Raw genomic sequence first — 11,942 nt, 5'->3', positions numbered from 1 at the left:
TGAGTTTAAGAGCTGTGAGATCTTGTTGCAGCTCTATAAAACTTTGGTTAGACCGCACTTGGAATACTGTGTCCAGTTCTGGTCGCCCTATTATAGAAAAGATGTGGATGCTTTGGAGAGGGTTCAGAGGAGGTTTACCAGGATGCTGCCTGGACTGGAGGGCTTATCTTACGAAGAGAGGTTGACTGAGCTCGGACTTTTTTCATTAGAAAAAAAAAAGGAAGAGGGGGGACCTAATTGAGGTATGCAAGATAATGAGAGCATAGATAGAGTTGATAGCCAGAGACTATTTCCCAGGGCAGAAATTGCTAACACGAGGGGTCATAGTTTTAAGCTGTTTGGCGGAAAGTATAGAGGGGATGTCAGAGGTGGGTTCTTTATGCAGAGAGTTGTGAGAGCATGGAATGTGTTGCCAGCAGCAGTTGTGGAAGCAAGGTCATTGGGGATATTTAAGAGACTACTGGACATGCATATGGTCACAGAAATTTGAGGGTTCGTACATTAGGTTTACCTTACATGAGGATCAATAGTCGGCACAACATCGTGGGCTGAAGGGCCTGTTCTGTGCTGTACTGTTCTATGTAGGTTCTTTACACAGAGTGTGGTAGGTGCATGGAATGCACTGCCAGCGGAGGTAGTAGTCAGAGACATTAGGGACATTTGAATGGCTCTTGAATAGGCACATGGATGATAGTACAATGAAGGATATGTAGGTTAGTCCAATCTTAGAGTGGGAGAAGGCCAGCAGAACAAGGGCCGAAGGGCCTGTATTGTTGCATGTTCTATTTGTTCTAAACACAGTAGTGACAGACTAAAAGCATCTGGTGTAAGTTTAAATTTGGATCAACCTCAAGTTTGCAGAGGGTAAAGAATGGGAGATGAGTCTGGAATTTGCTGGAATAGTGAGAGAACAAATGGGTGGATTTGGGCAATCTTCAAGATAGTACGGATATGAGGTCAGAAGCTTAACTCAGTTCAATATGAGACTAAGTTGTAAGCAGTTTGGTTTAATCTCAGTCAGTTGTGAGGGAATGGGTTGGGGATCAGGAGGGAATGGAGTTAAGTGGAGGTGACTGGAGATAGTGGCTTCCTAATGATGAGAGGGAATTTCTGCTCATCTGGTGCTGGATGTTCAATGGACATAGAAACATAAAAACATTGACAATAGAAGTAGAGTAGTCTTCAGCATTCTTCAGCTCTGATGAAAAGTCATCTGAACTTAAACCGTTAGCTCTCTCCCTCTCCATGGATGCTGCCTGTCCCGCTGTGATCTCCAGCATTTATAGTTTTCAACAGGAGTAGGCCATTTGGCCCCTACAGCTGGTTCCCCCAGTCAATATGATCATCCAACTGCGTACCCTGTTCCCACTTCTACCCCTTAACATTTTATCCCTTTAGCCCTAATAACTATATCATATCCTTCTGGAAAACATGCAATGTTTTGGTCTCAACTGCTGTGGCAGAGTATTCCCCACTCTCTGGGTGAAGATATTTCTCCTCATTTCAGTCCTAAATGGCTTACTCTGTATTCTTAAACTGTGACCCCTGGTTCAGGACTTGCTCCATCATCAGGAACAGCCTCCTTGTGTTTATTCTGTCTAGTCCTGTTAGAATTTTACAGGTTCCTATGAGATCCTCATTCTTGCAAACTCCGGCCTATATTGTTCTAACTGATAAGTTGCTCTTCACAAATCAGGCCTGCCATCGCAGGAATCAGTCTGATAAACCTTTGTTTCACTCCTTCCATCTCCAGAATATCTTCCCTCAGAGACGGAGATGAAAACTGCACACAGTACTCCAGGTCTCATTAGGACCCTGTGTAACTACACCAAAAGAGTAGCAGGTACTACCTGTGGAACCCCTCCAAGTGGCACATCATCCTGACCTGGAAAAATACCACCATTCCTCAGTGTTTAGATTAGATTCCCTACAGTGTGGAAACAGGCCCTTCGGCCCAACAAGTCCACACCGACCCTCTGAAGAGCAACCCCCCCAGACCCATTCCCGTACATTTACCCCTGACTAATGCACCTAACACTATGGGCAATTTAGCATGGCCAATTCACCTGACCTGCACATCTTTGGACTGTGGGAGGAAACAGGAGCACCCGGAGGAAACCCACGCAGACACGGGGAGAACATGCAAACTCCACACAGACAATCACCTGAGGCTGGAATCGAACCTGGATCCGTGGTGCTGTGAGGCAGCAGTGCTAACCACTGATCCACCATACCACTGTGTTGCAAGATCAAATCCTGTAACTGCCAATGGGGAGAGAGGACAGAATGAAGGGGATGTGGGGCAAGTGGGCCAGGAAGCTGCAATAGGATGTAGGGGGGCACTGAGGGTGGAGTACTGAGAGGGACTGGAGGTATGGAAGGGGTGGGGGAGACACAGGCAAAGATGCCAAATGCAATCTTTAAGGCGATTACCATTGTCTTTCTCTCTCACTGTCTATCAGTATTGATGTCTTCACCACATGTTGCAGCATCCTGTCTTGAACTTGGTTCTTAGTTGAAGTGTTCAGCTGACATCCATCTGTCTCTACGTCCCATCCTGAGCAGTGTTGCTGTTTGTGGAAGCACCGGTTGTGGGTGCAAAATAAGATTGTGAATGGCATGGATAGGGTGGAAAAAAAATAAGGCTTTTTCCTAGGGTAGAATAGTCAATTACTAGGGGACACAGGTTCAAGGTAAGAGGGAGGAAGTTTAAGAGAGGTGCAAGGCATCTTTTTTCATACAAAGGGTGGTGAGTGCCTGGAACGTGTTGCCAGAGGATGTGATGGAGTTGAAGAGTGTGGTGCTGGAAAAGCACAGCCTCATTTCTGATGAAGGGCTTATGCCTGAAACGTCGATTCTCCTGCTCCTCAGATGCTGCCTGACCTGCTGTGCTTTTCTAGCACCACTCTCTTTGACTCTGACTCTCCAGCATCTGCAGTTCTCACTTTCTTCGAGAGGAGGTGATGGAAGCAGACACAATAGCAGCATTCAAGAAACATCTGGACGAATACATGAATAGGAAGGGAATAGAAGGATAAGGATCCTGTAAGTGAAGGCAGTCTTAGTATGAAAGTTAAAAATCACACAACACCAGGTTATAATCCAACAGGCTCCTGCACATCATTAGTAAGGAAGGGCAAAATATGTCGTCACAGGCTTGGTGGGCCAAAGGGCCATTGTTATTTGATCTAAAAGTGGAGCTCCAAATGTGGGAAATTTGGGAATGAATCTGGGAGGTGATAGCACATTCTAGGATTTTGGAGAGGAATGGAAGGTTGGAGATGGAGAAACAATTTGCAACCAGTTGAAGGTGCTGGCTATCGGTAGTTGGGCACCTGCCATCTTTCACCTTCCGATTCTTCCACACACATCAAATGCTCAATGATGATTTTAATCTGAGGAAATATTCAAGAGCTACTTAGCCCTGTCTCTGCATTAGCTCAGTCACAGCAGGTGATGGGGATACTATAACCAGAGAGTGTGGGCAAAATGCAAGCTTCTGCTTGTGATGACCCTCCAGTGACCCTGATGGAATGAGAGTCTCCAAGATGGAGAACCACAGATGTGTTTGTGATGATTCCCATGATCAATGTGCCCAGTTTCTCTGAGCAGGCTGGGATCTCTTCTAGCACCTAGAAGGTTAAACCGAAGGCAAACTGAATTCTGCTGTGAACTGCCAAAACATTTTGGAACTTACAATTTTGGGGACAAGCCTCACCCTGTACCATCTGAAAACAATTATTAACCAGATTAATAATTAAAGAACAACAGGCAAATGTGAAGGTGGGAGAATGGAATGCAATCATTTCTTTGCAGGATTTAGTCTTGGTTAACGTGGACTCTGACTGATAGCCAGCCACTTCTGGGTAAGCAGCACATTCCCGTCTCTGCACGGCCCATTCCTGGAATCTCTGCCACGAGGAGGGCAGCTTCCTGCAGTCACTCAACATTCAGGCCAGATTCAGTCCTTGCTCAGAGTTGGTTCAGTTAGTGCCAATGCAAAGGCACATAACCATCACCAACGCTTGTATTTACACAGTGAGTTGTTTTTTATGCAGATAGCACTGACTGAGAGGGCAAGTTGTGGAAGCAGCTTCACAGAATTGTTACATCTCAACAGGAGCCATTTGGCCCATCGAGTCTGTACCAGCTCCACAAACCAGTGTCACCATCTAATGTCAATTTCCTGTTTAGTCCCCATACCCTTCCATACCCCTGCACCTATTTCTATTCGAACAGAATGCCTCTATTGAACCTGCCTTCACTGCGTATCCAGGCAGTGCATTCCATAACATCACTATTCACTGAGTGAAAACGTTTCTCCTCATTTCATCCTTGCAGCTTTGGCACATCACCTTCAATTTATGTTCTCTCATTCTTGTTCAAGAGGAACTGACTAATTTCAATAGTAGCTTGGATAAATACTTGAGAAGGAAGGATTTGCTGGGCCATGAGAATAGGGAGCTGGGAAGAGAGCGAGACTAATTTGATAACTTTCAAAATGCTGGCCCTTGCATGATAAAAGGCCTCCTTTGTGATGTATTGTTCTATTAGTGAGTGCTGCACTTTCTGAGAGAAGGGAAGACGCACTAGAACAATGTTCTCAATGAGTAAAGGAATACCTGTGTGGTGCTAATTTGAATCAGCCCTCTTTTTCCATAAGACCATAAGAGATAGATATATATAAAAGCAGAATGAGGCCATCCAGCCCATCAGGTCTGCTCTGCCATTTGATCATGGCTGATGTGTTTCTCAACCCCATTCTCCTGCCTTCTCCCCGTAACCACTGATCCCCTTAATAATCAAGAATTTTGCACAGATTATATTGCTGAATCTGAAGGCGTTTAAAACTAGTCTACGTTAAGGGACCGACCATCAAACTATTACAAACTCTCAATGTTAAACACAACCATTTAAGTCTCATTTATTAAGTAGCGATCTCACAGCTCCTCCCTCACTCTCCAAGCCCTGTGTTTTTTTCCTTATTTCAAGCATGCATGTTCTGGAATTTATTCAGTGAACACTGCCTACAGCCCAGATCAAAGGGGAATGGTTGGGAGGTGCTCTTAAGGACTCTGTGGAAGACTGACAGCAACTATGAGTAATCAATCAGTGGTAAGCACATTATCCCAGGGATCACAGGGTAATAGAGGTGATACACAGTCCCTGTCAGTTTTGACTCCTATCGCTCAGTCATACAATAGGCACTCAACCACCTCAGCTTTAATCACTGTGAGGTAACCAGTCTGAGAGCTGACCTCACTCCCCCACTACCAATCTCTGCCTGTAAAGAACCACCATGGGAGAATGGATGCTACAACTGTGACTCAGTGCTGAGTTAATCTTTGTCACCACCATGGGTTTCTGCATCATTTGAAGTGGAATATCAGCAAATATATTCAGGCTACAACCAGTCCTGGAGGGGGGCAATTTAAATATTACTATTCTTTCTGCAGTGACGAGAAGATAACCAATTTGCATTTATGCAGTGTCTCTCACATAGTTCAGCTTCACAAGGTGCTCCACAGAAGAATGATCAAATTAAACTTGATGTACAGCCAGATAAGGAAATATTTGGGCAGAACATGAAAAGCTTTCATCAAAAGAGTGACCTTTAAAGAGGAGTGAAGTGTTCAAGTTTAGGGAAGGAATTTCAGTGCTTGGACTCAAGTAGCGAAGACACAAACATCAATGGTGCAGCAATTGCAGAGTTCTGAGAGGACTTGATAAGAGGGAAGAGGATACAGAGATAATCTCACGTCAGAGCATCATATTCCAACCACTTCCATGGTTAGTTGGATTGCAGGACAACACAATTCCCACATACAATACAACTGTGCAAAACAGCCTTTGACTCAGTGACATCGGGCTCCAGCCTGAAAAGGGTTGTGATCAGCAAAGTTGCTACCATTGTGCCACCTGTCTGACAGTTGTTTAAGTCAGTGTTAAAGATTCTGGGGAAGAGGATTTCTTCCAACTGTCCGAAACCAAACTTCCTCTCCTAACTTTTAAGGAGTGACATAGTAGGGTGATGGGTAATGTCACTGATTAGTAATCCTTACGTCCAAGACTAATGGTCTAGAACAAATCCCACCACAGCACCTGGTGGGATTTAAATACAATCACTGATTCTGAAATCAAAAGTTAATCTCAGTATTGGTGCCATGAAACTAGGACTGACCATTGTTAACCATTTGGTTCACTTCAGACAAGGCAATCTGCCAATCTGACCCTGCTCTGGCCCACAAATGACTCTAGACCCACAGCAATGCAGTTGTTACACTGCACCCTGAAATGGCCCAGCAAGTCCCTAAGCTCAAGGGCAATTAGTGATGGGTAACAAATGCTGCTCTTCCCAGTGACATAGCCCATGAAAAGATAAAGGAAAGAAAAAGTCACAGAAAATGCTAGAAATAGCAAGTCAGGCAAAAGTGTGTGTGTGTGTATATGTTATATAAGATATATATGGGGGTGAGAAATAAAGAGAGAAAGATATCAACATCAGAATCAAAAGAAACATTAACGGGCTCGCCTTGTTTGCCTGGTCTGAATAGTGGCAGCAAATCCTGTTTGCTATGAAACAGTAGATTTGTCAGTTGTGTAGACAGTGTCAGCTGCTTCAGTGCAGAATGTGAGTACACGTCCAGAGATATTCCCTGCATTGAGAGAAATGCAGATGATCGGACGCGAATCTGTCAATCTCACAGGATCAGAGAATTGTTGCGATGTAGGAGTTACAGGCCATTCGGTCCATCACACCTGAACTGGCTTTTCAAACCAGCAGCTGGACATTGAGACACATTTCATCCTAGTGTACAGCCTAGCACTACTAAAACAGAAATAAAACCTTAACCCTTTCATTTCATTTAATCTTCCCATTATTGTAACATAGCGGCAGACATTGCTGACACTCAGGCCCTCTCAAGGAGGGAGGACAGTAACTTTGACTAGTCAGTTGAAGTCCAGACAGCCCTAGACAGTTGATGTGAAGCTTGTCCAAGCTGCTATGTAAATGGATTTTACTGACAGAAGTGAGTTCCTCAGCAATATGTTCAAACAATTTCCTTAATACACGTGGGAGCTATTCTGTAAGTTGTGTCACCTCTGTGACAAATGTTACTTTTTTCCCCTTTAAGTTTGCTAATTTGAGCACTGCTGACCAGAAATCCCACCCCACTCCCACAGTCTGACCACAAGCACCACACCGCACCAGCTCCCACCCAAAATCCTTCCATTTTCTTCTTCAATGATACAGACATTATACAATCCCAGCGTTGCACTTCCAAAATAATTTCTTCAGCAAAAACAGACAAAATGTGATTGGAGTTTATACAGCAAGCCAGGGAGATCGGTAAAGGACCGGCAATGGAAGACTTTCTCCTTCATTTTATCCCCTCTACAGTAAAGTTGCAGGCAGAATCTTCCCACTGACAGCCAGTCCAGGGTCCCGGCAGATGGAACTTTACCAGCTGTAGCCAGCAGGAGGGGCCTTGTCATCTTTATTGCTCTCCAGGGAGAACGGCGGGATGCGGACATCGAGCTGAGAACCTTCTGGCTTCTCGAAGCGGAACGTACCCCTGCAGAGAATGAAATAAAATGATGTCAAGCTGAGCAATGTGACCCTGCTGGGCTCAGATCCAGGCATCACCAGCAGCCTCTGAACCCAGGAAATCTAACAGAGACTTCAGAATTCAATCTGGATGTGACTGTCTGCATTCTCTATAGCTTTGACCAATGCACCTGTCACAGTGCCACTAGGCAACTCTCTCACCCCAAATGTCCAGAGTTGTGCTTTGTCTGACTCCCACCGACCTCTTCATGCAAGCTCTCAATCGACAAACTACTGATAACAACAGTAGATGCTGGAAATACTCAGCCAATCAGGTCTCATTTAGGCTAGGAGCATTCTTCCCCACTCCACTCCAATCTCCTCCCCTGCCTCTGCATTTCTTTGAAACCTGTCACTTTTCTAACTCTTTGCAAGTTTTGGCTCAGTTTTTCTCCCCACAGATTCCAAGCAATCTGCTGTTTCCAGCATTTGCTCTTTTAGATTTCAGGTTTCCAGTGTCTGCAGCATTGTATCATTGTTTTAGTTCTGCTTGGTCATTCTGCAGGTTGTGCTAATGATTCTGGGCATTACATACAGGAATAAAATAAGTGAAACATTGTCAACTAAAAAGCTTTATTTAAGCCCATCACTGAGCAGCAGCAGCAGTTTGACACTTGCTGGTGGGTATAACACATGTTGAAATCTTAACATGCACAAAAGAACCAACAACAGAGGGAGGGATAAGACTCAGTTACTAAGAGGCATAACTTAATACAGGGCCCGAACTCAAGAATTCAACATTCAAATGATCACAGCCAAGTGATTACTGATCAGTGCACGCCCTCACACGGATTACAGGCAGCATAATCAACCGGGTGTGGCATCATTGTTGTCAACCCCGGCATCAGCCAATGCTTGCTGTCACAGTTGTACTCAGTTCAAAATCACACAGCACCACATTATAGTCCAACAGGTGTATTTGGGAGCACCAGCTTTGGAGCGCTGTTTCTTCATCAGGTAGCTAGGGAGCAGGATGATAAGATGTAAATTCTGTGTCTTATGCTCTGCTCCACAGCTACCTGATGAAGGAGCAGTGCTCCAAAAGCTGGTGTTTCCAAATACACCTGTTGGACTATAACCTGGTGCTGTGTGATTTTGAACTTTGTCCACCCAAGTCCAACACCGGCACCTCCAAATCATAGTAAAACACAGCTGACTCTGAGGTTATTTAAAAACAAACACCAGCACATTGGAATATGGCTGTGAGTACTACTGTCTATAATGACCAGAGGCGAAGCTATATTATTAAACTCAAAATCACTTGTAATGTACCATGTTTGAAGTTCAGAATCTAGATTAGATTAGATTAGATTAGATTAGATTAGATTACTTACAGTGTGGAAACAGGCCCTTCGGCCCAACAAGTCCACACCGACCCGCCGAAGCGTAACCCACCCATACCCCTACATTTACCCCTTACCTAACACTACGGGCAATTTAGCATGGCCAATTCACCTGACCCGCACATCTTTGGACTGTGGGAGGAAACCGGAGCACCCGGAGGAAACCCACGCAGACACGGGGAGAACGTGCAAACTCCACACAGTCAGTCGCCTGAGGCGGGAATTGAACCCGGGTCTCTGACGCTGCGAGGCAGCAGTGCTAACCACTGTACCACCGTGCCGCCCACTAGAATTACTGTGAATTAATAATCGATGTCAGACTGTTGAACATTATTAAATGCCAGTTACAAGGCCCGAATGTAGTCACTGTTTTGTATAAAATTGCTCCACACACACTATTCGGCTTTATTCCAGCTGTACAGAGGAGTCAGTACATACCACTCCCTCCCAAAACCTCAAGAATTCACATTTAGAATCCAGCAACCCGAGCAGTATAGTTACGGACTTGGTGAAATATGGAGTCCCAGATACTGAGATTCAGTCAGTACCTCACATCTCTAACCCCAAACAGTAAACACAGCCACTCAGAGCAAGGGAAGAACATGATCAAATTAGTTTGCAGGCTTCTGGTTAGAGCTGCTCAGCCAAGAATTGCTTAGTAATGAAAATGGACAGACCTGGAACTCATTTTAACAAACGTAAACCTTGACAATGGGACGTGACAATGTGAGCAAGCCTGTGCTTCCAGGTGGCACTAGATGGAGTGTGTTGTTTGTGGGACAGTGACTTGTGTGCCTTAGTATTATTTCACATTGTCAACACTGCCTTTTGATGACAGGATTGGTGTTCCGGCCAGATCTTGCCTGCATATTGGGTTTAGTCATTTAATCACATGCTAGTGGCAAATATTCCGACCAGGGAAACGAAGGGCCCATCGTCCTCAGTAATTCTCTTGAGAGAAAAGGATGGGATGGAAACATCAAAAGTGCTGGTGTCTGCCTTTTGAAAAGTGTACAAGCCCTTACAGAAGGTGGAAACATTAATAAGCAGCAGCAATATCATCTACTCTATTTCATCGTAGCCCTAGAACATCACCCAAAGCAGCAGGCACCTTAGGCCTTTTCAACACCGGCTTATTTTGTGCCTCTAGAACAGTGCACCAGTGTGTGCTGTGAGGAGGATGCTAAGAGGCTGCAGGGTGACTTGGACAGACTGGCTGAGTGGGCAAATACTTGGCAAATGCAATATAATGTGAATATATGTGAGGTTATCCACTTTGGTGGCAAAAACAGGAAGGCAGATTATTATCTGAATGGTGGCAGTTTAGAAAAAGGTGAGCTGCAACAAGACCTGGGCCCATGGTGGAACAGTCCATGAAGGTTGGCATGCAGGTGTAGGAGGCAGTGAGGAAAGCTAATGGCATGCTGGCCTTCATAGCGAGAGGATTTGAGTATCAGAGTAGGGCTGCATTTCTGCAGTTATACAGGGCCTGGGTGAGGCCACATTGTGTGCAGGTTTGATCTCCTGGTTTGAGGAAGGACATCCTTACTATTGAGGGAGTCCAGTGAAGGTTCACCAGACTGATTCCCCAGAATTCAGGACTGACATATGAAGAAGGACTGGATCGATTGAGTTTGTATTTGCTGAAATTTAGAAGAATGAGAAGGGGGGAAATCTCATAGAAACATAAAATCTGATGGGATTGGACAGGCTAAATATGGGAAAAATGTTGGGAAAGTCCAGAACTGGGGGTCACAGTCTAAGAATAAAGGATAAGTCATCTAGTACTGAGATGAGGAAGAATTTCTTCACTCAGAGAGCCATGAACCTGTGGAATTCTTACCCACAGGAAGCTGTTGGGGCCAGTTCATGAGATATATTCAACAGGGAGCTGGGCATGGCCCGTGTGGCTAAAGGGGTCAAGGGATATGGGGAGAGGATGGGAATGGGAAACAGATTGCATGGTCAGCTATGATTGTACTGAATGATGGTGCAGGCTCAAAAGGACCAAATGACGGACTCCTGCACCTTTTTCGATCTTTCTCCTTTTACTCCTATCTCTTCACTGATAGTAGCAGATGCCTGAGCTTCATGTCCCTACACCGAATGGGAGTAAGAGGTTGGAATGTGGATTGTGATATACCCACCATCCTACGAACATACACATGAACAAAGAACAAGAGTAGGCCACATGGCTCTGAGTCTAGGCTGTCACTCATAGTCCTGGCTGTGAGGAGCTTGTCAAAGCCAGCGAAAAGAGGCGGCCAATGAACAGAGTGGGAGAAAGAAATTGGGGCTTCAGTTACACGAGGAGATTGGAGATGCTAGGATTACTTCCCTGAAAGCAGAGGTTTCAGGCAAGATTTCATAAATGAATTCAAAATTGAAAATTCTACTCAAACAAATAAGAAATCTGTTTCCAGTGGCAAGAGTGTCAGTTATGAGAGAGACATAGATTTAAGGTTCTGTTATGTTTACTTTAGTGATAGAAAGGGATAGGTGTATACCACTGGGCAAGAGTTACAACTGGGGGAAAGGCAATTACAATGCAATTAGGCAAGATTTAGGAAACATATGATGGGGAAGGAAACTGCAGGGGATGGGCACATTAGAAATGTGGAGCTCATTCAAGGAAAAGCTCCTGAGTGTCCAAGATAAGTATGTACCTGTCAGGCAGGGAGGAAGCTGTAGAGCGCAGGAGCCATGGTTTACGAAGGAAGTGGAATCTCTGGTCAAGAGGAAGAAGGCTTATGTTAGGATGAGATGTGAAGGCTCAGTTAGGGGGCTTGAGGATCACAGGGCAGCCAGGAAAGAACGAAAGAGAGAGCTCAGAAGAGCCAGGAGGAGACATGAGACGTTCTTGGCGGATAGGATCAGGGTAAACCCTAAAGGTTTTCTACAGGTATTTAAGGAATGAAACAATGATGAGAGTAAAATTAGGGCCAATCAAGGATAGTAGTGGGAAGTTGTGTGTGGAGTCAGAGGAGATA

General features: G+C 44.9%; 1 protein-coding gene across 1 annotated transcript in view; it reads right to left on the bottom strand.

The window, feature by feature from the left end:
- Positions 1 to 4,899: 4,899 nt before the first annotated feature.
- The window catches only part of poldip2 (polymerase (DNA-directed), delta interacting protein 2), an 81,479-nt gene continuing 74,436 nt past the window's right edge, over positions 4,900 to 11,942 (bottom strand). The window contains exon 11 of the mRNA XM_043718045.1: positions 4,900 to 7,577. Within this exon, the coding sequence (XP_043573980.1) occupies positions 7,463 to 7,577 (115 nt within the window). The 3' untranslated portion in view covers positions 4,900 to 7,462. The remainder of the gene's footprint in view (positions 7,578 to 11,942) is intronic.

Source organism: Chiloscyllium plagiosum, chromosome 28 (genome assembly GCF_004010195.1).
Source record: "Chiloscyllium plagiosum isolate BGI_BamShark_2017 chromosome 28, ASM401019v2, whole genome shotgun sequence".
NCBI lineage: Eukaryota > Metazoa > Chordata > Chondrichthyes > Orectolobiformes > Hemiscylliidae > Chiloscyllium > Chiloscyllium plagiosum.
This window is presented reverse-complemented; position numbering and strand designations above follow the sequence as displayed.